The sequence below is a fragment of the Macaca mulatta genome, chromosome X, assembly GCF_049350105.2.
Source record: "Macaca mulatta isolate MMU2019108-1 chromosome X, T2T-MMU8v2.0, whole genome shotgun sequence".
Classification (NCBI taxonomy): domain Eukaryota; kingdom Metazoa; phylum Chordata; class Mammalia; order Primates; family Cercopithecidae; genus Macaca; species Macaca mulatta.
Genome location: NC_133426.1, coordinates 24,559,625 through 24,586,984, shown reverse-complemented (window position 1 = coordinate 24,586,984; position 27,360 = coordinate 24,559,625). Strand labels below are relative to the sequence as shown.

Genomic DNA, 27,360 nt, shown 5'->3' with positions numbered 1-27,360 from the left:
AGCCAGATAGTCTCTAAAAATGAACTATAATCCACAGTAAGTTTTTGGAAAATATTCTGGTGAACACAGATTTGTATGTGTGTATATGTATATATATGAAAAGATAGTGCATAAAATGGATTAAGACTGTGAGCAAATTTTATTTTCCTCTATTTTTTTAAGTGTGCTACAATGAACATGTATTAATTTTATAACCAGAAAAAAAATAATAAAAACTACTAAAATGAATCATATGAAACTGTTGATACTCAACTGCTTTTAACTTTTAAAACTGGCACTCTCATGTGCTAATTTAAGCCTAGTATTAAGACTAAAAGAAAAAAAAATACCAACAGTACCTGTTCTGGGTGAGCCAATAATGATCCTTGGTGACTGCCATAAAATGCTGAAAAATTGCTTAGCAGTCTTTTCTAGAACTGTACTGTACAGCTCATTCATCTATAGAGTTCACCATTTAGAAAACAATCAACACTCCTTGTCTTCCATCTTCCAGACAGAAACCTTCAAGAAAATCCTGACATGGTCACATAACTTGCATCCCAGATTATAAGAGTTATAACTTGATGACCCTGTTGTTTTTGCCCTGAAAAAAAGCACTGAAAGGTTCACCATCTTTTACTGTATGAGGTACTAAAGAATCCCACCTTCAGGCAAAGAGTAATGTCTAAGTACTGCTTAGTACTGTGTTTATTAGAGAATTAAGAGTGTGTGAAACATTCTGACTGATCTTTTGTTTCTTCATGTCCTCCCTACAATTCCTATCATATTGTGATCAAAAAGACCTGAAGACTTTTCCTAGAAATCTATTCTAGGAAGGGAAGGTGGTCTCCAAGTTTGGCAAACTTCAGAACTCCTGTTATCCTCAGAAGTCCTCAGAGATTACTAGTAGTCATTTCATAATTGTATTATTCTTTACTGATCATTCACCAAACATGAGGCACTGTGCTAGGAATCACAAGAACCTTCAGCATTCTGGGCTGAGATGTAATGCATCTCGCTGGGAGACGGAATTTATAAAAGAACTCTTCAATATTTGAATTTTTTTTTACTTATCTTGAATTGTGATTTATACTTAATGATTTATCTATAATTTTTGTTATTGTTGTGGAATGTGGGGCAACTTTTCATCCTAAAAAAACTAATCCCCTTCCAGTTCCTGCCCTCCAAAAATCAATACAAATTAACCACAGAAGATTTCAAGTTCTGTTGTCCCATAGCAAACACTTATTATTGAGTACCAGTTATGTAAAAGGCACTATGACAGATGGAACTGTAGAGATTATCGGTCACCTCCTAAATTAGTAGCTGAGTTGGAATTAGAACCCCCCTTCCCCATCGCCCTTCTTGGTCAGAGACAAGGGTAAGGAAAGGTACAGCTTGAGGACAATTTAAAATTAAGAAAACAAAAAGTTTACTGGATGTAGAAACAGAAGATTCTTTGTGTACCAAAAACAAAACAAAACAAAACAAACAACTTGGTTACCCTCCTAGCTAGAAAAGGAAGGTCCCCAAGTTCGTAACATCATATGGTTCCTCTTGGGCTTCACCCTGCAAAGACAACATCCCATACCTCTCTGGACAAATCCTGGCAATGACCAAAGAATCAATGGAACTCACAGTAAAGAGATATTCTGTGGGCATGGGCATCATTCTCTAATCTCTAGGCAATGCTTACCTTTCCTTTTTTCTTTAAATTTACCTTATTCATATGGTATGGAATTTGTTTACAGGGCAATTTCTTTCCTTTTCCTCCATCTCTACTCCCAACTCAAGACTTACAATCAGGGACCAGGGACCATGGTCTGTCTCACCCTCATATCCCCAGGATTCAATACTGTACCTGGCACATAGTAGGCCAGATGACCGATCTGAATTTGGTACTAAAAATCTGTAATTTTAAGAAAGAGCCCTCTGTTAAAGTGCAATAACAAAAAAGCTATTATAGCCTTTTCAGTGGTTGTATCACCCAGTATTTTCCTTAGTAAGCATACAAAGATAAATACTGTTGATATCTGTGTTTCTGTATTTCAGAAGAGTGGCACAAATGTGAGAAGCCATATTCATTTTAGCCACTTACAAATAAAGAAGCCTTGGCAATTTACTTAATCCCTTCAAGACTTTTTCTTCATTTGTAAAAAGAAATAATAGTCCCCACCCGCAGGGCTGCAGGAGATTAAATGAAATAGAGTAAGTACTGTACGTGGATAACAGGCACCCAGCCAGAGATTTCCTAGCTTCCACTTCATCCAACCAGGCTGTCTTTATCAATCACCTGAGTGCTATTTTATGTTTTCAGCTCTTCCACAGGTCACATCAGTGCACTTCAATCTGAATCTAATGAGGAGCTCTTTTATCCCCTTCAAGTCCCCTTCCCTCCCCGACTTCATCAAATCCTGCCATGAACCACCAATGCCAGAGGCTTGTAACTTTGGCACCTTGATGTTGATAGGTCTTTCCTTCTGCCTTCCCACATTTAGTTCTTATGACTACTCTTTGAAAAGGAAAATTCTGAGACCAAATGGAAGATGACCAACTTCCTGACTCTAGGAATTAGATTCCTTGGGACCCAGGCTATAGCAAGATTCAGGAATTAAGAAGACAGGTTGCCTGGAAGGAAGCATTACACTTCCCAATACATGAAATTCAGCACCTCAGGTTCATTTTCAAGAAGACAACTACAGGCAGCAGAACAAAAACCCAGAAGCCCATTATCAACCTGTAAATAGAAAGGCAACATGAGACCGAGAGAGCACAAATGGCCAACTTCCATTAATCCAGCCAATGAAGCCCCGTGCCAGCACACATTTCAAACCCCTGAAACTAATTAGTTCCAAGGAAAAACATCACCTGACATGATTAAGAATGGAGCCAAAAGCTAAGAGTAATTCTTACATAGAATGAGGAAAGAGTGACAGAAAAGAAAAGCCTCCAAATTCGGTGAAATCTACAATATAAAATTAATTGAAAAACTGGAAACCCCTACTGTGTAAAGCATTAAGAAAAATTAGAGTGGCTAAAACAGAAGGTAATATACAGTATTAGTAATAGCATGACTTGTGGCTTCAGCACATAAAAGGGACACACAAGAGGCCAAAGACAGGATACAAGGATAGATAATGTGTGTTAATTCTCCCTTTTCCTTGCAAGAAACAAATTACAACACAGGTTCACTTCATTACACTGCATGTAAAAGAATAAAGCACTGTTTCCGGGCAACAAACACTTTAGGAGCTTAATATTCACTGTGCAGAATCCTAAAAAGTCAGTGAGTGTCTTGGAATTTCACCACACAAACTTGCGTCACCACACTCTTTTGTGTCAGACTATTTCATTATCTTCAAGGCTTAACATAATTGGAGCCTCAGCCTAAAAATAGGCTATTTTTTCCTTTGCAATCTGATTGGTAAATAAAAGTTAGGGGAGTTTTTATCCCCTTCACTTGTTTTAAACAACTGCTAGCTTCTGCTCATCAAGCAAAGATTACTGAATACATTTTCCATATCTATTTGTTTATTCCGCTTAAGGCAAACAACCTACGACCTTCACCATTATAACAGGTGGCGAGTGGTACAGACAGGCTACACAAAGACATCTTCCAGAACCATGCCAAATTTGAGCTGTGGTGCATGGCATCACCATGTTATTCCACAAAATACATATGACAGAAAGAAGCACTCCTCCTCATTCCCCATCTTACCACCCTTGTTTCATCACCCAATCCTCTTCCTTAAGAATTCTGTTCCAAGGGCCACGTTAACTATGAACATTCAAATTCTATTATGACTGCTGTCAAAAGACTGAGGAAATATAAAAGGAAAACTGAAGCTCTCAGAAAATCTATAAAGTGGCAGCAAACGCTCACCAACCCAGGATGATACATGCTAATATAGCACACATCCTTGCAAACAAAAATGGCTCCAAGTACTATGAAGATACAACACTATTTTCTCCCATCTCCTTAATGCCTATTGCACAGGCAAATACTCAAAAACACAGGCAATGTACTGTGGCAGTTAAGAATGCTCAGACTGCCTAGATTTGAATTACGGCTCCATTTATTCACTAGCTCTGTGATCATGAGCAAGTTACTTATACTTTCTGTACTTCAGTTCTCTCAACTATAAAAGGGAAATAAAATAATGGCATAAAACTCCATACTAACTTGCCACACAATCAAGCAAAGTCCGATCTAACTCAACTGAGGATTGCTTCCCATCCTCCACCCAGCTCCCACTTACAGGAACGGGGTAAAGCTTTTATCAAGTGAGTGGACGAGTAATAGGCAGGATACTAAGAAATGACTAGCCTGTAACCATTTAGATTTTCTCAGTTCAGTACATTTCTACACATCTAATAAATGCAAACATTTTCTCCTCCATGCCCTCCTCCAGTAACTAGAAATTGAAGATTACAATTTCTCATAAACCTCAAAATAACACGACTCCTACATTTAATAGTTAGAAAAAAAATTTTTTTGGACTGTGCTTATATGTTTACTATTCATATAAAGTGCTTAGAACAGTGTCTAACAAGGATCACATGCTTAATATATCTCAGCTATTATTGTCTCCAATTTAACTGCATATCTAATTATTTACTATTTACATGCAAAGGAGACAGTGAGACCAGATCCTAATTCTCTTTGGAAGTTCATAACTGGTACCCAACCTAAGTGTGGGGGCGGGCAGTCAAACTAAATTGAGTGGAGGAGGGGAGAAACAGTATACTCCAAAATGAAAAAGAATAAATTAGGAAGCATTAGCATAGTATTTAACTATAGCTACATTTCTTCCTCCAATAGTTATCTTCAAATATAATTACAGTGATTCAATTTATCAGCAAATGGCTTACACAGGCTACCAGCGGATAAAATGAGATGCCCTGTACTAGAATAGAGGTCCGAAGTGTGATTACAGCAGCAATCTCCATTTTAAGAAATCCGTTTGCTCCCGTGAATTGGTCTTTCCTCTCTACATGTGAATTCAGTAGGTGAACATCAAGTAGTTAAATCTGAAGTCTATGATGGTAAGGAAAACATTGAACAGCTTCAAAAACAAACAGAAAACACAGAACACATGCGCTGATTCAGTGAATTCTAATAAAAAGGAGGATTTTTAAAAACTAATTGATTTAAACAGCCCAATTTCTTCTCATGCTTTTTAATCTATGATCTATATCTCCTACACCTACCACAAATCCTATTCCGAAAATAAGCGTCAACAGATGGACAGTAATTTTCTAAATTTCACATAGAATAATTTTAGAAAATAAACACAAAATCCTCCCATCCCCTTCCAAAATCCTATAATAATAAGGCAATGATACAGATGTGGAAGGAGCCCACAGCTGATAAACCCAGCTCCTTTAATAACCAAAACTAGTACATGTAGTTCCTTGTCATCCACCATCTCCAAATTTTGAGATTTTAGTTTGTTTAAACCAAAACAAATTATTTACAGCTTTTTTTCCCCAGCTCCTTTCCATGCCAGGTTTACCTAATCACCTACAATCACTATCCATAGAATTTGGCAACTCACTTCATCAATCTTCACCTTTCTTCAGAAATCTGAAAACCAAAGCTCAAAAACCAAAGGAATGAACTACACAAAACAGATGGAAAGCAGGTAGCTGAATTAATTCAACAAATACCAACGAAGCACTTACTATGTGCCAAGGCAAGGTCTATGCTAGGGGCTATGTTTGCAGGAGTGAGTTAAACACACTGCCTACCCCAATGGAGCTCACAGTTGAATAAGGAAGATGCATATAAACAAGCAAACACATAAGTCAGTGATTACAAAATAATGAGTGCCAAAATGGGAAAGAAACAGGGTGCTGAGCTAGAAAAGATCATGACAGACAAACTCTTACACCTGTGTACAAATAGACAAGTAGAGGAATGCTTACTTTTCATAACAGTGAAATATGACAATGTAAATGACCATCGCTTGAGAAAGGGAAAAATACATTGTAGGATATTTATATGATGGAATACTATACAACAGTTCAAATAAACGACCAGATACGTACATATCAACATGGATATCACTCAAAAATATAATGTTGAGTGAAAAAAGTTGCAAACTGAAAAATGATAAGATACCATCCACATAAATTAAGTGGGCACATTCATAGGTAACAAAACCATGGAAAAAGGAAAGATACATATCAGCTTCATAACAGTTGCCTCTGGAGAGGAAAGGAGGAAACTGGGGAAGGGCACACACTACCAATCTCAACTATCTGTAATGCTCTCTTTTACTTAAAAGAAAATCTGAAATAATTATAACAAAATCTTAACATGTATTAATTCTGGAAAATTGGCACATGGGTATACCTCACCCTATAAAATTAGTGAGAAAAAAATTTTTATGTAAAAATGAGAGATGGTGGTGTGCTGGATGGATCTATTTAGAAAGAGTAGTCAGGAAAGGTCTCATCAAGAAGGTGGCATGAGGCCAGGCGCGGTGGCTCACGCCTGTAATTCCAGCACTCTGGGAGGCCAAGGCAGGTGGATGACCTGAGGTCAGGAGTTTGAGACCAGCCTGGCCAACCATGGCGAAACCCTGTCTCTACAAAAAATACAAAAATTAGCTGGGTGTGGTGGTGCGTGCCTGTAATCCCAGCTACTCAGGAGGCTGAGGCACAAGAATTGCTTGAACCCGGGAGGCGGAGGTTGCAGTGAGCCAAGATGGCACCACTGCACTCCAGCCTGGGCAACACAGCAAGACTCTGTCTCAAACAAAACAAAACAAAAAAACCCACACACACACACACAAGAAGGTGACATATAAGCTGAGAATTGAAGAGAGAAAAATACAACCCTGCACCAAGCCTGGGCAGAGGGCAGAGGGAACCAGATACACAAGGGCCCTGTGGAGGGACATAACTCATGTGTGTGCAGAACTAAAAGAACAGGGTAGCCCATGTGGCTGGACTAAAGCAGGGGTGCAGGTGAGGGAGGAGCAGGTAGGAGGCACAAAAATGAGGTAAAAGGAGAGGTAAAGTGATCCACGTAGGACCTTGGAGTCCAAGGTAAACTGAAATAGGAAGCCAATGAAGAATCAAAGCAGGAGAATGATATGATGCAATTACACCTTAAAAATATAGGGTTGAGAATAGATTGGTGGGGGGACAAGAGTAGAAGGGAGACACCACAGGGAGGCTGATGCAGTGATCCTGGCCAGAGATGGTGGTGGTCTAAACTAATCAGAGCTGTGGCAGTGTCAATGGAGAGAAATGGATGAATCTGAATATTTTGGAAGTAACACTGGCAGGACTTACTAATAACTGCACCTTATGACTGCAGTGAGAAGAAAGTGACAGGAAAGAGCTTTTTCTTAAATAGTATAAAAATACTGTTTGCCATTTCGTACCCACTACTTTAAAGCATTCTACTACATGCTGCTGAAGGACATGAAAAAACATGCCTGGCCCCTGAATCTATTTAGTAAAACTGAGTGAACAAACTTTGTAAACTCATGAACATCAAGCTCCTAAGAAGAAACAAATGTAAACATAAGCTGAGCTCATTAAGTTGCAGAGTGAGGAAAATCAGTTTTAAACCAGTCATAAAAAGTGAGTTTTGAGGAAGACTGACAGAAATTACACTACACAGAAATTAGTGGTGTAGGTGGACAAACGCACTAAAAGCAGAAGAAATGGCAAAGTAAAAACACAAACTTGAAAAATAATTGGGCAAATAGCATACAAACTGGCCTTTTTAGAGAAGACTGCCAAGCATTAAACAAGAGAAAAATGTAATTGGAGGTAAGACACTCTGAGGAGAGGGCAGACAGAATGGTAGAAGGTTGTTTATTTTTTAGCTAGCATTAACTGAGTACTTATTATGTATCAAACGCGTTTCAAGGCATTAACACACATTATCTCATTTAATTTTCCCAACAACCTCACTGGGCATTTACCATTATTAAAAATGAGGAAGCTGAGGGTCAATGAGGTTAAGTAACTAGTTAATAGAACCCAACCCAGGGAGAAGCAAAACAGGGACACAGCTGTGTTTGCCTCCTCGGTCCACACACTTACCTAGTAAAGAAGTAAGCTGTAGGTAGCAGATATAACAGAACAGGGAGTCTGAGGCACCCAGGCCTAGGCCTGGATTCCAGTTCTGACACTTAGGTGAGCTGTTTTACAAGTACTTCCTTGTGCCTCAGATTCTTCATCTATAAACTGTGGATAATTACAGTATCTTCCTATAGCAAATCAGCCTGACCACCATTACTGCACTCAAACAGCACCAACTAAAATCAAAGATCACCTCCATATCCCAAAATTCAATGGAAATTTTTCAAAACTATCATCAATGTCTCTTCCTGACAGTTGCCTACGACTTCCCTGAAATGCTCTTCACTGGTTTCACAATACCATGTGTTCCCACCTCTTCTTCTCTGGCTGCTCTTTCACGGTCTACTTTTTAAAGCCCGTCCTCCTCTACCAAGTCATTAAATACTGGGGTTCCTTAAGACTGAGTCTTACACCCACTTCTCTTTCCACTCTCTCCTCTCTCCCAAAGTAATCTCATCCATGTCCATGGCTTCATTTAACCATGACTATAAACCAATGACTCCCCAGTTTATATCCTGCAACCTCAAAATTTACATGTCTAAGATCAAACTGTTCATCTTTCCCTCCTTCTGCCGCAAACCTGGTCATCTTCCAGTGCTCTTCATCTCAGTGAAAGGTACTCCATCCATCTTCCTACTCAAGTCAGCCAAGAGTTGACCTTGATACCTTCCCCATCTTAAGCCCCACGTCCAATCTACCACCCAGTTTTACTGATATTTTTTCTCTTAAATCTCTCTCATATCTGGGTCCTCCTCCCTCCACTGACTGCCATCACACCAGTCAAGCTACCACCATCATTTGCCTGGAATACTATTCTAAAATAGCTTGTTAATCAGTTTCCCCTCATCCACTCTGGCCCCCCCAACTCACTCAGGCAGAGTGATCTTCTCAAAATGGCAATGTGAGCCAATCTCCCCCAACATATAAAACCTATTAACATCTGGCCGGGTGCAGTGGCTTATACCTGCAATCCCAGCACTTTGGGAGGCCGAGGTGGGTGGATCATTTGAGGTTAGGAGTTCGAGATCAGCCTGGCCAACATGGTGAAACCCCGACTCTACTAAAAATACAAAAATGAGCCGGAGTGGTGGTGCACACCTGTAGTCCCAGCTACTTGGGAGGCTGAGGCAGGAAAGTCACTTGAACCCGGGAGGCAGAGATTGCAGTGAGCCAAGATCACGCCACTGTACTCCAGCCTGGGAGACAGAGCGAGACTCTGTCTTGAAAAAAAAAACAAAACAACTATTAACATCTGTCCCTTGGTCAACATGGCCTGCAAAGCCCATATGGTGTGACCTTGATTACCTCTCCGGCCTCGCCTCCTATCACTCTCCCTTTCCTTTCTATACTTCAGCTACCTCAGCCTTCTGTGTCCTGGCCACATAATGCTTCCAACCACCACAGGACCTCTGCACCTGCTAGCCCTCACTCTAGAATGCTTATTCTTCCAACTCTTTACCTAGTTAACTTCCAGCCCACACTTTCTAGATCTCAGCTCAAGTACCAAAGGATCAGGAAAATTTTGACTTTTCAGACTGGGTCAAGGGCCTTTGCTATCAAGACTCAGAAATTCACATGCCTTTTCTTAGCACTTATTTTTTTCAGAATGACAATTATTCATTGACCATTTGATTAACAGCTCTCACCTACTGGACTGAAAACTCCATGAAGACAAGGTCCTTGAATACTTAAGTTTACCACTGTCTCCCCAACACCAGCACCACGTGGCATGCCTGACACCTGCTAGGCGCCCAGAGCCTTGCATGAATGCTTCCCCTGGGTTGTTTTGAGAAACAATAGTAAATGGCTACTCTATGCAAAGGTGCTTTGTAACTGAAGCCCACTGAGCAGTAATTATCATCATCTAGCACCCCTCTGACAAGTGAAAAACCAGAGGCAGAATGGATGACTTGCTCAAAGCCACAAAAAGTAAACAAGTGGTTGAGCACCCTTTGTGTACAGTCCAGGGCTTTCTCCAGTGAATACTCAGGCATTTTGGTAAGATTTTTGCACCTACAACAGATCCTTTCTCTTGTTTACTAGTAAGTAATCACAAGTTTAGCTTCTCAAGCTCTAGCTCTAGTTTTACTGGAATCATTACTGAAGGCTTTCCTCTCAAGCCAGTGGGTCACAAGCAATGTCATTTGTCTCCATTTCCCTCCATGTACACACTCAGCAAATATCACTGAAAGAATTCCTGGCTATGAGGCAAGAACCAGTAATTGAATTAAATATATTCAGCCACTCTAAGCCAATCTTCTGAAGACAAATTATTTTTTTCTGCCCTATCAGGACATCATTAAAGGAGAAATACCCGGATTTTTCCTGTGATTATATTATCAGCTATCCATCACATCATGCCATACAGTCCAACGTAAATAGAACACGCACCCTACCCTGTTGGTCAGGACTCAGAAATGTTACATGTGGCCTCAAGAACAATGTACATTATTAATAGCCCATGAGCTTATTCCTTTCTCCAAGCCACCAACCCTCAACCCTCCTCCTCCCTGCCTGCGGAAGGCACACCACCCTCCTGCACAGGGCTGAAAATGTAGTCTGTGGTTAAGTTAGCAGCGATGAAAAACACATGAAACAAATATAGCCAAGTGTCTGACACACCAAATCATAAAAGAAACCTTGTATCTTTGTTCCACTCCCATCCCTGCTCAACTCTTAGACCTAAGGCAAAATAAACAAATATATAAACAAATAAATCTCATCACTAGCCTCAAAACAGCAAATCTTTTGTCAAATGTAAAACAACAAAGCCAATAAAAACAGCTAATACAAAACCAAACCCAAGCCTATAAATAAGAATTAGTAATTAGAAGAATTCCAAAGATGACACAGAAACCATTTCTGGAAATCACTCATGCTTTGTTGCTCTTTTAAAAATGCAAGTAAAAATTCACTTTTCAGCTACATTCTATTTCATATTGCTTTTTAAAACCGAATTTTCAAAGAAATTTTTTAAATGTTGAGACTCATGCATTCAAGTTTAAAAGGGATACAAGCCAATTCAACCACAAAATAAATAATAAAAAGGAAACAAGGACAGCTGCACAATCTGACGCTGGTACTAAATTTCAAAGTAGGTATAAGATCTCTAAAACCATGACCACAGGGCTCAGGAATGCCTGGCTGAAAATCAAACGGCTTCTTCACACATACACACATACATAAAACTATTCTTCTCCCCGCCTTCCAAAACTCCCACAACTTACCAAACTCAGCTCACTGTAATTTAACACAGTATTTATGATCTGGCAAACTGACACAGGCTCATGCTGCCCACTGAAATGATGACACACAAACAAAAGGTACTAATTCTATTAGTCTTCCCTCAGTCAGTTGGTCCTGAGCCATAACAAGCCCAATGAACTTGTTTTGTTTTTTTAAATTTGACAGGGATGTGTCTTTAATGGGCCTGACCACACTGTTGTGACGGGTATGCTATTAAGCCACCATGCAGCCGAGGCTGCCAAAAGTAGGTTTTTCCAATTAGCAATAAATAGACTCAGCATGGCTAACGTAAGGAGACAGTGTGGTAACATCCTATACACCATCAGATTCAAGCACTTGAGCATCTGATTCATTTGGGGGGTGGGAAATTTGCAATGTTGCTGAGTGCTGCCATGTCACCCATAAATCTATACCTGGGCAGATGAGGAAAGGGAAAGCCTATGAGGTCAATATTTTGGTTTTCTAGTGATCCTTTCTCTCCAATCCATCTATCTGCAATTTGTGAAAAGATGAAAAAAAAAATTATATGGGAGAAAAAAGTGAAGTTATATGATTATTCTTCCCTTTCCTTAAGAAAAGCACTATCCAGGAAATTGCCTACGCAGACCAACTGTAGAACCAGACAATTAAACCTTATACCAATTTCTATGCCACTGGTGAATAGTGGTTAATAACTTCACACTTTTCTTTTTATCGCTTAACAAGGAGGGAATGGCACTTTCTAAATCATTACTGCTCTGTCATCTTGGTTCATTGCCAAAGCAAGGAGCTTTAGAACACCTGTCAAATAACACGCGGCTTGTGAAAAAGAAATAGATACCAAAATAGGTTTATTTAAAATTTTCACATACGTAGAAAAGTGGAATGAATTTGGGTTAACAAAGTCACTCATTCTGGTGAGGTGTGGGGAAGAAAAAGATTTTCAGGACTCAATTTATGTGATTCTAGTCAAAGTAATGAAACTTAATTTATCTCAGCAGAGATCAGTGGTGCTGACACAAGGTCAGTCTTAACAGCATTTATCTTCTCATCCTCAGCCACATTCCCAGTGGTTTCAGTAATTAAAAAGGCAAAATTACAAGGCAAAAATACTCTGTCCCTGTCTTTTCAGATAAAAGTCCCCAGGTTCCTACTACAAATGTAGGAATTATCCTTTTTCTTGTTTGAGTATCCTGGCCATTCTTATAAATTCAAAATAGGCTTAAATATCAAGACCTTCTTTAAAAAAAAAAAAAAAATCAACCAAAAAAAAAATATATATATATACCACTTCCCTATCTACCCATCTATAACTACAGAAACTACTAAGTGAGTGTGATCCCAGGGGTAAGGCAAATAAACATCCACTATGTACAGCACAGGGCTTAGGGCTAGGTAGAATAAAAAAACATCTGAAATGTACTCCCTGACAAACTGAAGTAGAGGTTGGAGAATAAATAATTTGAGGCTGCAGACTTTTGCTTTGTGTTAATACAAAATTTTTAAGTATTGATACTAGTTTATGCGGACCCATTTGAAAAATCTAGTAATAAGAAATCCAACATATGGGTGGAAAAAAGCACAAATTTGGATTAAGAATAAGGAAATTCTGTCTTCCTTGATGAAAGAAGCCCTGGAATTTCAAAGATTAGTATTGACTGAAGATTCAGCAAGACTGGAGAGGCCAACTCACAACCCCAGGACCGTATCTTATATCTTTGATACTTAGTAGTATAATGTTTGTGTAGGAGAGGGGTGCGGGTGCCCATGCCTGGATTCCTTAAAGCGCAGGTAAAACTAAGATGTGGCAACCACTCAAAAACTTCAGCAAATGCAGAACGGGCGCAGTGGCTCACGCCTGTAATCCCAGCACTTTGGGAGGCCGAGGAGATTGAGATCATTCTGGCTAACACGGTGAAACTCCGCCTCTACTAAAAACAAAAAAAAATTAGCCGGGCATGGTGGCAGGAGCCTGTAGTCCCAGCTACTCGGGAGGCTGAGGCAGAAGAATAGCGTGAACCCGGGAGGCGGAGCTTGCAGTGAGCCGAGATGGTGCCACTGCACTCCAGTGCGACAGAGCGAGACTCCGTCTCAAAAAAAAAAAAAGTGGGGGGGGATAAACAAGAAGATACCTAAATGGTCTCCTTGATGGAGCCTTCTTCTTACACTCACAGACCCCAGGCAAGATTTGACCTAGTCTTTCTCTTCCCAGTTGTCTCTTACATCAACTGGCTTGTGTCCTCCTAAACCTGTACCTTTCAATGTCCAAAAACCCAAAAGGCACACAGAGGCCAATGTCCATGCAACTTGGAGATGCTAGTTTCCAACTATTAAGAAAGAAGAATAAGGTTATTCTGAATTCGTCTCAAGTCTAACATCTTAGCCATTTTGAAAGAAATACTCAGTATTTTCAAGCATATAGAGTAATTAAAATCAAGCCTAAGTGTAACCCACTTAGTCTCTATAAATGCAACACTGTTATAATAGATTACATAACATATATATTACATGCTTACCATATATTTTTCATATAAGTATATATTGTTTATTATAATGCAAGCATATATAAGCATGAATTATCCCATATTCTTGAACTTTTATCGTCGAATTTCTCTCAAATTATTGAAAGTCTAACAGCTTCCTTTTTTCAACTTTATTTGCAAGTATCAACATTAATCGATTTTTGAAAAAATGCAGACAAATGGACAAGTAAACAAATTGTTCCTTAGTACATCAATATAAAAGATCTGCAGATAAAATGCCACTTACTTAACTGTAGATAGTTGTTTCTATAGTACAGGCTGAGTATCCGAAACGCTTGGAACCACAGTGTTTGAAATTGGAATTTTGGAATATTTACACTATACTGGTCGAGCATCCCTAACTCAAAAATCTGAAATACAAAATGCTCCAATGAGCATTTCCTTTGTGTATCATGGCGGCACTTTAAAAGTTTCAGATTTTGGAGCATTTCAGATTTTTAGATTAGGGACACTCAACCTGTATTTAATGGTATATGAAAAGAACCTAGGCTCTGAAATAACTATTAATTTATACAAAGAAGAATTTCAACTCATTCCATCTGAATTACCACAAATTCTAAATGAGTAGAATGTGAATTAATAAAGCTGAATAGTATGTATTATCAGTTCTGAAGAACTGCAAGGAATTTAGAATCCAAACATCCCTGAAATATGACAATAGAAACGAAATAAAAAAATTATCTGGCTTCAAATTTTATAAAGTAAGCAACTTTGAAAGTGATAGGTAATTCATGATCACTAACAAAGGATATTTCTTTTTTTAACAAAATATATCTACCAAAATATATTAAACCTTCATATTAGCCTTCAAAGAAATTCTCATATTTAAAAAATCAAAATGTTGGTAGGTCAGCTGAAGTTAAAAGTAGTCTTAATGGTGGCTATAAAAATTCTGGAGACAGAACTCTTCCCTCCTACCACCCACACAGTTTAAATGGGTCTGGTTTGGCAAGAAAATTATTCGCACTGCCATGTTTTAGGTGACAAAAGCATACATTTTTAAGGCTAAAGTTTCCCCTCTAGCTACATAAGAGGCCAGAAATGAAATATAAGAACCAGCGCCCTTTATCATTTTTCACATCATGGTCCCCTTTGAGTATCTTAAATGCTATGCATCCTCTCCTCCAAAAAAGTACACATATGCACAGACACACAAAATATTACATACAACTTCAGAGGATTCACAGACCTCCCCTTTACTTGGGTTGAGGGAAGTTCTCATATGACAATCTAAGAATCAGTAAAACTTCAAATGTTGCCTTTTGTTTGTTTGCTTGTTTTTTTTTGTTTTTTTTTTTTGTTTTTTTTTTTTTGAGACGGAGTCTCGCTGCGTCTCCCAGGCTGGTGTGCAGCGGCGCAGTCTCAGCTCAGTGCAACCTCCACCTCCCAGGTTCAAGCGGTTCTCCTGCCTCAGCCTCCTGAGTAGCTGGGACTACAGGCACCTGCCACTAGGCCCGGGTAATTTTTTGTATTTTTAGTAGAGACAGGGTTTCACCATGTTGGCCAGGCTGATCTTGAACTCCTGACCTCAGGTGATCCGCCCGCCTCAGCCTCCCAAAACGCTGGGATTACAGGCGTGAGCCACCACGCCTGGCCCAAACTTTGTATTTTTTATATGTCCAAAAGATTGTTTTCCTTCCTTACCACCTTTAGCGTAATTTCCTCTATTTTCACTGACTATGTCTGCTACTGTTGGAAATATGAGTTACTCTTCTACTACTCATGACTATCTTTTAGACCATGGGTTGGCAAGTTTTTTCTGTAAAGGGCCAGATAGGACATATTTTAGACTTTGGAGTTCACTCAGTATCTGTGGCAACTACTCAACTCTACTGTTGTAGCACAAATGCAGCCATAAACAAATGCATAGAGCTGTGTCCCAATCAAACTTAATTTATAAAAACAGGCAGTTTTGAATTGAGTTAGTCCATGGGTCAAAGTCTGCCAACCCCTGGAATAGAGGAACAAATTCAATAACTCTACAAGGAAGCAAACAAGTACAATTAGATTGCTAACTTGTATCATTCCTAAAAATAATTTCTAGAAGGATTAAAGACCTAAATAAGAAAGCCAAACTCTGCAACTTTTAGAAGAAAACAAAGGAGAATGTCTATGTCACTAGAGGAGGTAAAGATTTCTTGTGGGGAAAAAACCCACATAGTGTAAAGAGGAAAAAATTAAATATCTGGCATTAAAATTAGAAACTTCTGCATAATGAAAGACTACAAATAAAGGACAAGCCACAGACTGAAAGCGGTATCTGCAGCACAAATGACAAAACGAGGAGTAGCTTTTATAATACCTAAGAACACTAAAAGACTTACAATCCAACAAAACAGAACATCTATATCCTATTCAGACAAGAAAACGGAAGAGTTAATAAACACATGAAAAACTGCCCAACTTTAAAATGTAAATTAAAATCACAATGACATACCCTTTCATACTCATAAGACTAGCCAAAAAATAAAAACTCAGATAACAAGTGCTGCAAGGATGTGGAATATCAAGGATTATGCAACAACTCTAAGTATATATTAAGTTTAGAATGTCTCAACAGAGAACTAAACAAAAATTCAAAGAAGCAAAATTGTATATCAAAATCATTTCCAATTCTCTTAAGATTAGCCTCTGATACTGTGACTGAAGGAGTTATGTATTGTGGCTCCAGCCAGACATACGAATTTAGCTATTTGATTTTTAAAAATGAGCCTGCTGTCATAAATTAAATGGTTGCTCTTATCAATAAAACCTCATATACTGCTGTGGATGTTGTACAAATTCCACTCCTAGAAATATACCAGAGAAACTCTCACAAACGTGGCGTTGTCTACTGTAGCACTGTTTATAACAGCAAATAATTAAGAAAAATGAAAACTTGGAAACCTAAAGATATGGATGATGGGAGAATTTAAAAATGCACTGTGCTATATTTATTCATCGAAATATTATACAATAGTTAACATGAATGAATCAAATCTAAAAACGTATCAAGATGAATATACTTAAAATGTGGCATACAGAGCAGAGTGTTTCTCCTACTTTTTTAAACTGCAAAAGAACATGTATAGCATGACACATACATGGTAAAAACTTCTAACGCACCACATGTATATACACATGTTGTAGAAGCAAAAAAGAACAACCCATGGGCAAGAATGACAAAACCAACTCTGGGCAAGTTACCTCCGAAAAAGAAAAAGAAATGAGAGAGGATGGGGAGGAAACGATCTTTAGTTGTCTCTATAATATTTTATTGCTTTTAATTTTTTAAAGAAAAACTAGGCTATTAAGAAAAGAGATCACGGCAGGGTGCGGTGGCTCATGCCTGTAATCCCAGCACTTTGGGAGGCCGAGGCAGGCAGATCACCTGAGGTCAGGAGTTCAAGACCAGCCTGACCAACACGGAGAAACCCCGTCTCTACCAAAAATGCAAAATTAGCCAAGCGTGGTGGCACATGCCTGTAATCCCAGCTACTTGGGAGGCCGACGCAGGAGAAATGCTTGAACCTGGGAGATGGAGGCTGTGGTGAGCTGAGATCGTACCATTACACTCCAGCCTAGGCAACAAGAGCAAAACTCAGCCCGCCCCCCTGAAAGAAAGAAAGAAAGAAAGAAAGAGAGAGAGAGAGAGAGAGAGAGAGAGAGAATGAAGGGAGGGAGGGAGGGAGGGAGGGAGGGAGGGAGGGAGGGAGGGAAGGAAGGAAGGAAGGAAGGAAGGAAGGAAGGAAGGAAGGAAAAAAGATTGCAAAAGTGAAATTTTTGCTTATTTACAGGTAAAGATGAAAGACTTCCTTAATATTTAATTGTAAAATTCTTCATAGTCACTCATTCTCCTTCATCATCAACACCAACAAAGGCTAGAGCCCTCGGTCCTAGTGCCATTCCCAAGCGATCCTGATAGGTGCTACCACATCACCAAGAAAATCCCAGAAAGGCTTGCCAAGATTGTAATGTTTGCATTAATGATTTGGATACACTTTTAAAATGCACAAATTCCAGCTCCAAACATAACTAAAAACCAGGCAGTCTACGACCAACTGGCAAGCAGGCTGGCAAAGACTCATTTCAGCCTATCAGGTAGGAAAAAGAAAATGCATGGACTCTATACCTAAACATCAGAGCATACATTTTAAAATGCAATAAAAAATCCAGACCAAAAATGGTTTTCTCAAGGACACAGAAACAAGAGAGTAGAGAAATAAAACAATACTAACGTCAATAAGTAATAATTATTCCATCAAGACAAATGTTCCCGTTAAACTAAAGTTATGCAATGAGTATACTTATAAGTACATAGTCAGTTTTAAATTCCCCCAATAAAGCCAGGCACAGTGGCTCACACCTATAATCCTACAGCTTTGGGAGCTAAGGTGAGAGGATCCCTTGAGGCCAGGAGTTGGAGACCAGCCTGGGCAATACAGCAAGACTCCATCTCTACAAAAAATAAAAATAAATTTGCCAAAGATGGTGGCATATGCCTGTAGTTGTAGCTACTAGGGAGGCTGAGGTGAGAAGATTCTCTAAGTCCAGGAATTCAATGCTGCAGTGAACTATGATCACACCACTGCTCTCCAGCCTGGGCAACAAAGTGAGACCCTGTTTCTTAAAATAAAATAAAATAGGCCGGGTGCGGGGGCTCATGCCTGTAATCCCAGCACTTTGGGAGGCTGAGGTGGGTGGATCACGAGGTCAGAAGATCGAGACCATCCTGGCTAACACGGTGATATCTCATCTCTACTAAAAATACAAAAAATTAGCTGGGCGTGGTGGCGGGCGCCTGTAGTCTCAGCTACTCGGGAGGCTAAAGCAGGAGAATGGCGTGAACCTGGGAGGCGGAGCTTGCAGTGAGCCGAGATTGCGCCACTGAACTCCAGCCTGGGCAACAGAGGGAGACTCCGTCTCAAAAAAACATAATAAATAAATAAAATAAAATAATTCGCAATAAAAAAACAAATTCAAAAAGGCAAAATTATATATCAAAATCCTTTCCAATTCCCTTTAGATTAGCTTCTGATACTGTGACTGAGGGAGTCATACATCACATTTCCATGGCCAGAAATCAGAATTTAGCTACTTGATAAAAGAATTAACTTGCTATAAATTACTGTTCCTATCAATATAACTAACGATAAAAAATCATCATTAAACACTAGAGTATTACAATCCTTTGGGCCAGTTTTAGATTTTCTTTAATAGTTCCAAAATGAATAAAAGTCTAAAATGTGGACAGATTTAACTCATTAAATTGCCTTCACTATTATTCACAGAATAAAATCCTTAATTGATTAATGATCTCAGGGTGTCTATCGCCATCTAGTGAACAATCACTTCAATTACCACGTCAGACATTTGACAACTGATACCCCTTTTCTTCATGGTTTAAAAATATATGTCCACTCAGTGCTGTAGGCTTGCCCAATTTCTTTTTTATGCCTCTCTACACACGCACTGAGAACAAACACAAATACAGATGGTATTTCTATAGATTCACAGAGTACTTCTCTGAAACAGTGACTTCATTACTTTTCAATAACGTACACACTGTGAGATCCCTCATACAATTCCTTACCCATTAGCTCATTCCTCTACCACCGAGCAATTCAAAATCATGGAAGAGTTTAAGTGTGAAAGATCACACCTGTGAAAACACAATATTGATGCCCATTTGACACAACTACTAGCACTTTTATTATGCACCTGTTTTAAAAAGTACAATTAGTAATTACTCTGAGTATTCTAGCAGCCATAATACATTTGATTACAGAAATTATTAGGTCGCTAGAGCCAAACCTGCACGATTCCAACAAAACTGAGCAAACACAAAATAGACTTAAAAATAAAAAGGAAAGGGGGGCTTCAAGGCCTCCCAAGGCTGTGTATTTAATCCACATCCAAATGCAAAATTTTATAATCTTTTGCAATGGCAGGCTACCAGGTTTCCTTCTCATTAATTTCCACTTGAACCTTAATCTAATTTATCCCACAAGGACTTTAAAAGCAATGAACTTTTAAGATCTGCAGCTTACTGTATTATTCTGCCCACTCTATCTTGTCACAAAAAATACTAGTTTAATAAGTTACAAAGGTATTCCAAAATCTCAGCACACTGGCTCTCATTTTCACTTCACTCCTGCTACCTCTTTAACAATTAAAAGAAATCAAAGAAAGATGATCACATAGACTACTTTCATCCACCAGTGCTAATAATTATCTCCAATACTTTAACAATCATTTTTATATTAGGAAATAATATTTGTAAGTGACTTTGGATCTTCTTCTAGAATAAGATTTCCTGGGAGAAACTGCGTAATTATTATTTCTCAGTAGCTTCATATTACTTTAAAGGCCTACTTTCCAGAGCTTTATTTATCCTTATTTGAGGGAAAAAGCAAAGGGTAAAGAGAAAAGAGGAAAGCAGAAACCAAGAATTTAAATCACATACAAGTAGTTCTAGATTTGTCTGAAATTCTTTTTTAGTGTAGAGACAGGGTTTTTTAATAGTTCATTTATTAAAGATTTGTTATTATTATATTTTATTTAACAGAAAAATAAAAATTGTGTTTAAACTCCCTATTAAAAATCCAGCTAAGGAAAACCATTGCCCTCAAAATACAATGGATTAGGAGAGTGGGGGAGATCATTGGACAAATTTGGGGCTTATCATTATCAACAGTGCCCTTTCAAGCTTGTGGATTTCTGAGCCAATGCAGAAAATGTAACAACAGGGATTTCCCAACAGCAAGAGGCACTCTCCAAGGGAGTAAATTGTCAACTATTGCCTCTCGTGAGAAACTTAAGAGTAACCTTGATCCAATCTCAATAGTCAACCCATGTATTATCACCCAGTTGGGGCATAGTGAGTGCATTTCCTAATACAAAAATAAGATGGTATTCCCTCAGAAGCCACTGGATACATGTAAAGAAACGAAATTTAAATAATTTTAAAGTAAACTTAGCTTAAGAAACTGAAAACATCCTTCCCTTCCCTCACTTCAGCTAGCCCCTAAAACATCTATATCTGTCTCACATAAAAAAGGCCTGTGTCTTGAGATGGGTACCAAAAATAATGATCTTCCTGTAATAAGAGGTAGAATATAAAGCGGAACCACAGTCATAAAAGACATCTTGAGATGGAAGAGACAACCCTACTGTACTAAAAGGATTTACATTCAAAATAGCCACTTGTTATACTTTATCTCTTTGAGTTTTAATTTCCTCATCTAAAAAATGAGAACATTATTATCTATTTCAAAGGATTCTTGTGTAATTTCAGTGAAATAATGCATAAGAAAGCTTCTATCACATCACTGGTGTTCAATACATGTTTTGCTCTTCCTCACTGTGCCCTGAGCCAAATCTTTGAGATAGGGTTGCCAACAGAAGAGTGATTCTGAACATCCTGACGTTTATTTCACATACCAGTTAGATCTGCACTGTCCAACACAGTAGCCACTAGCTACATTTGTCTATTTAAGTTTAAATTCATTTTAATTATAATTAAAGCAATCTAAAAATCCAGTTCCTCAGCCAGTTGGCACTAGCCAGATACCAAGTGCTCACTGGCCACTTGTGGCTAGAGACTACAGCACCGGATAGTGCAGATGGAGAACATTTTCATCATCATAAAGTTCTACTGGACAGAGCTGGTCTAAACTCTAAAGCAGGGGTCAGCAAACTTTTTTTCTAAAAAAGGCCAGAGAGTAAATATATCAGGCTTTGCGGGCCATATGAGCCTCCATCTTTTCTACTCGGCTCTGCTCTCATAACACAAAAGCAGCCACAGATGATACATAAATAAATGAGCTTAGCTCTGTTCCAATAGAATATTATTTACAAAAATAGATGGCAGACGCATCTGGCCCAATGGCCATCATTTGCCGACCCCTGCTCTAGAGCATTCAGAGTCCAGACGCCCCATTATAAGCATTTTTCCCATGACCACTACCTACCTCCTTTAAGACTAAATAGTCTTAAACCCATAGACAGGTAGTTAAATGGAATTTAATATTCAGCATAACTATTCTTTTACAAATTAAGAAAAACCCACGCACATAAGGCTAAAACAGTTGAAGCTTACAGTGTTCATAAAGTGACGGTACCTAAATTCTATTTGGTATCTGGACCATCTTATTAAAGCCAGTAACTCTCAATCCATAAATCCTGTCTTGACATATTCCTGGAATTCTGGATTTATACATCCAATGGCCTCCTTATTATGCCTGGAGATCTACTACTCATGCCAAAGGCAACACATCCACGACAGAACTCTTAATCCTTCTTTCCCAGTTTCCTCCATCTTAGTAAAAGGCTCTACTAGCTATCTTCCTGATTTCTACCTTTCACTCACACTCCAAGCTAATCCATCAGCCAAAAAAAAAAAAAAAAAGCTTTCTTACGTCATTTAGGTCTCATTCATGTCACCTCCTCAAAAAAGCCTTCCCTGACCAATCTAAACTAGCCATCTAAACATTCTCTAGCCCACCACCCTGTTTTATCTACAGAGCATTTACTTCTATCATATTTTCTCAGTTATTTCTTATACATGTTTATTTACTTATTTACAGTCTGTTTTCCCAAACCACCCTCTCTCCACCCCACATTCCCAACCCATGTCGTCCCCACCCCCAAACCCCTCCCATTCTGGGTAGAAGGTAAGCCTCATTACAGGGATCTTTTATGTCTTGCTTGACGTTCTATCCTGAGAACCTAGAACAATGCCTGGCATGTAGTAGATGTTCAATAATACACACACACACACACACACAAATTAATGAATCCTTATTTAAATGCCTATTTGTCTCAAACCTGTCATCCAAAGAGAGGGGTACTGTATTTGATGCTGTATAACTAGGTAATAAACTTGACTCTCCCACACTGTAACATGTATAGTTAAAAATACTCTCATATCTAGAGATGTGAATGTTATTATGCCATTTACCTCCCTTCCTTTGTATGTCACCAAGGCAGCCAGTGGTTTGGCGTAAAATCTGCTATAGGAAAATCCCAGGCAACCATACATACTGTTCGCTGTGAGCTTCAAAGCCTTCTGTCGAATGTCATACTGCAGGCCACACAGAACAAAAGACAAAACAACAACATTTACAGATGCTTAAGCATTACATTAGATGTCTTTCTAGATCTCCAATAAAAAGGGAAACCCTCAATATCCCTGAATAAAAAAGAATTAACATACTCAACCCATTCTCCTGGATCCATGATTCCCTAACCTCCTAGAAGCAGCAAGTAAACACAGACTCCAAAGCTCCCAGGAGCTAGAGGTATCTTGCTCAGATACAACCTTTGTAAACAAAGGTGGCTTCCATTCTGAGGCACTCTAGTATTTTTAAATGGTCACCTACCCACAAACTTAAAATAAGTACCTGCATTTGCACAGCATCCTGTTTACTCATAAATAATCAAACTGTAAAAGCGGAGACTGTCACTCAAATGTTTCTTAGTGAAAAGATATACCTGAAGAATAAGGTCTGGATTTAAGTCTTGCTGTTTCATTAGCTGTTTGACTTGTTTTCTCCGTTCTACCAGTTTCCGGATCTCTCTGGGCAAAATGCCCATTTCTAAGCTTGGATCTGGCAATTCAGGGATTTGTTCTTGTTCTCCATCCTGATAAACACAACAAATTTCACACAAATCAAACTTTTGTGAAATAAATTTCTACAGTAATATTTTATAGGAGCTTTCCCCCATGATCACATCTTGAAAAGCTATTATCTTATATAAGGTCAACAATGCATGAGTAGTATAAGAAAGAGCTGAGAGAGTTGTAGAACAGGTCACCATTGCCCTCTTCTTTCCCAATTATATTAGGCTGTCATTCCCACTATCTCCCACCCCTGTAGTTAGACACAAATTTAGATTTCATTTAAAGGGATACATTTTTACACATGCTATCTCTCTTCCACAAGACTGGAGAACAATATGTTTGGTGAAATTGTTTTTAAAATACAAACACTAACACCTCCAGGATTAAAAAAACAAACAACCAGCAGCTAAACTACTATTTTAAATCATTTTTACTACCAAACAAAATGCTATAGAATTTGAAAACTATGGAGAATCATAGCAATTATTGTAAACGCTCTAGACTAAAAATAAAAAGCTAATAAATCAGCAAATTTAAGAGTTCGGAGCAGCCAGGAGCAGTGGCTGACATCTATAATCTCAGCACTTTGGGAGGCCGAGGCGGGTGGATCACTTGAGGTTGGGAGTTCAAGACCAGCCTGACCAACATGGAGAAACCCCATCTCTACTAAAAATACAAAATTAGTTAGGCGTGGTGGCGTATGCCTGTAATCCCAGCTACTCGGGAGGCTGAGGCAAGAGAATTGCTTGAACCTGGGAGGCGGAGGTTGCAGTGAGCCAAAATCACAACATTGCACTCCAGCCTGGGCAACAAGAGCGAAACTCCATCTCAAAAAAAAAAAAAAAAAAAAAAGTTTGGAGCACATTTAAATAGGCCATGACATTTCTAAAAAGTAATACATATATATCCCTTAACATTTATGTAGTACCTTTTACCTACAAATTGCTATGCAATCGACAGAAGAATAGCAACATTTCAGAAAAGCAACCAGCAGTCTTCTTATATTAAAATTTACAGGAGGAAAAAGCAGGGGAAGCATTAGACCATTTTTCTCAAGCCTCCATTAATTCTATTAACAGCTACAAAGAAAAAAGCCAGGCACATTTGCCCTTTCAAAGGTTCAGAAATAAAAATAAACCTCTTGGTTTAAAGTACATCAAGTCAATGCCATTTGATAACCTAGCCTTTACAAAGCATCTGATTTTATAGAGATCAATATCTTCAAGTGAACGCTCTTACAATAGTAATAGGGACCTATTGTTTTCGAATATAAGATGATGATAGTAAATCTATTAAAGAGATCCTGGTACACATTCCAATTTATTTACAGCAACTATGAAAGTCAGATAAAAAGTAAACTGAAAGGATGTAGAGTCAGGAAATTTACAATCTACTCCTAGCTCTACAACTACTACCTGTGTGACCCTAACTGTCCTGAGGTACCATGCATGAAAATGATTCAGATCTATAAATTGCTACATGTATAGTATTTCTTAGATGACCTCTGAGGTCCCTTCCAACTCCAAAATGATTCTATTTTTTTTTTTTTTTTGAGACGGAGTCTCGCTCTGTTGCCCACGCTGGAGTGCAGTGGCACAATCTGGGCTCACTGCAAGCTCCGCCTCCTGAGTAGCTGGGACTACAGGCGCCCACCACCACGCCCGGCTAATTTTTTGTATTTTTAGTAGAGACAGGGTTTCACTGTGTTAGCCAGGATGGTCTCGATCTCCTGACCTCGTGATCCACCCGCCTTGGCCTCCCACAGTGCTGGGATTACAGGCGTGAGCCACCGCGCCCGGCCTCAAAATGATTCTATTATATATCCAGAATCCAAGCTGTAAAGCTCCAATAAGCAAAATGGTGGTGGGCAGAGGCTAAATAATATTAATTATCACCATGCTGGCACAGTAGCAGAGCAGAGCTCAAATATTAATTGAATGCAGTCATACCTTTTGGGGATGTCTACCCAGTATCTTCTCTGTAAAAGTATCCACTAGTCCCACAGAAAGGCCCACCCTTAGCAGCCAGATTTGTACCCTGTGAACCTACTCTTGTGGTCACAGGTAACAGGGACCTGGGGCGCTAACCAACCTAGGCAAACCTATCGGATTCTCTCTTCTGGGAATATGAAATTGAGATTGAAAAACAGGTCCTAAGCTTGTGGTGAGAACTAAAGGACATATAAATTCAGGAGCTAGAGGGCAACCAGACATCTTCTGCCATGTATTTAAAAAAATTACAAAAAAGAACAAAATGTTGTATATGTATATACACCTACACATACACCACACATGCATATAAAATGGAATATTATTCAGCAACACAAACGAATAAAGTACTAGTACATTCTACAAAATGGATGAACCTTGAAAACATTATAAGTGAAATAAGCCAGATACCGAAAGGCCATATATTGTATGATTCTATTTATGAGATGTCCAGAATACACAAATCTATACAAGCAAAAAGATTAGTAGTTGCCTAGAGATGGAAGGGATAGGGGATTGAGGGAGGTGACAGCTAAAAGGTTTATTTGGGGAATAATGAAAATATCCTAAAACTGGTTGTGATGATGGCTGCAAACTCTGGGAATACACTAAAAGCCACTGAACTACACACTTTTAACAGGTGAATTATCTGGTATATGAATAATACCACAATAAAACTATTTTAAAAAGACACAGATCTTCCTTCTTTAAGCAATTCTTTTAAACTCGATTTCAAGAGTCCCAGGTTAAATACAAACCTCTGTAACTTTCTGTGCCTCTGAAGCAACTCTTTGTACTGTTGTAAAACAAATGTTAAATTCCTGAATGATGGAAGGATATAGACTGTTGAAGTCCAGAAGCAAAATGAACTTATCATAAAAACCTGAAATTAAAAAGCCACGTCATAAAAAGTCTAAAGAAAAGCAGAATTGTCAAAACATCATTATTAAAAGCACTATAAGTATATTAGAAACTACATACTATCCACATACACTATCCAGAGCTGTGAGACAGACAAAAAGGGAAAAAAAGAATCAACTACTGTTCTATAAAATAATGCGAATTAGTGAAAAGCCAGATCACAAAAGAGGGAGAAAAAGATCCTGTCTCTCTTTAGAACCAGCTACAACCAGTCCTTTCCCCAGCTGCCCCCAAAGCACACCATTATCATGAGCAAATACCTTCCCAATCAGGTATCTGAGAGGTGTCACATCCATTTAAAAAAAAAAAAGTTCAACTCTCCTTCAAAGCAAGAATTCTTTGAAGAATTCCCCTACCTACTCTCCCACTCCCACCCCAAATAAAACCAAGTGAGTGGTTTGTTTGTTTGTTTATTTATCTATTTATTTGAGACGGAGTCTTACTCTGTCTCCAGGATGGAGTGCCGTGGCGCAATCTCGGCTCACTGCAACCTCCGCCTCCCGGGTTCAAGCGACTCCCCTGCCTCAGCCTCCCGAATAGCTGGGACTACAGGCGTGCACCACCATGCCCGGCTAATTTTTTGTATTTTAGTAGACATGGGGTTTCACCATGTTGGCCAGGATGGTCTCGATCTCCTGACCTCATGATCTGCCTGACTCAGCCTCCCAAAGTGCTGGGATTACAGGTGTGAGCCACCATGCCTGGCCGAGTAATTTATTCTTTTACAACAGCTTCAAAATATAAAATGGACAGCACACTTAAACCTGTACAAAAACTGAGCTAAAATCAAACAAGAGACACATATATATAAATGTCAGTAGTGGAACGACCCACCCTTTTTACTTGCAAAGGATGAACAGAAAGCTACTATATTTCTGTAGGACATTTACAAAGAGTTATCTTCACCTTGAGAAGAAACTGAATAAAAATAAATGTCCACTATTAAGACAGTAATAATTGCAAACACATAAGATAGTTTATTCTGTGTCCAGTG

The 27,360-nt window shown here is 38.8% G+C and overlaps 1 protein-coding gene and 1 non-coding gene across 3 annotated transcripts in view; both read right to left on the bottom strand.

The window, feature by feature from the left end:
• POLA1 (DNA polymerase alpha 1, catalytic subunit) overlaps positions 1-27,360 on the bottom strand; it is a 307,406-nt gene that overhangs the window by 230,543 nt on the left and 49,503 nt on the right. For both annotated transcript variants that reach the window (XM_015127112.3, XM_015127113.3), the window contains exons 24-26: positions 26,204-26,328; positions 23,328-23,477; positions 22,795-22,917 (exon numbers count right to left, since the gene is read on the bottom strand). In XM_015127112.3, coding sequence (XP_014982598.2) covers positions 22,795-22,917; positions 23,328-23,477; positions 26,204-26,328 — 398 coding nt within the window. The remainder of the gene's footprint in view (positions 1-22,794; positions 22,918-23,327; positions 23,478-26,203; positions 26,329-27,360) is intronic.
• LOC114675232 (small Cajal body-specific RNA 24) lies at positions 27,176-27,305 on the bottom strand. The gene has a single exon (XR_003726322.1).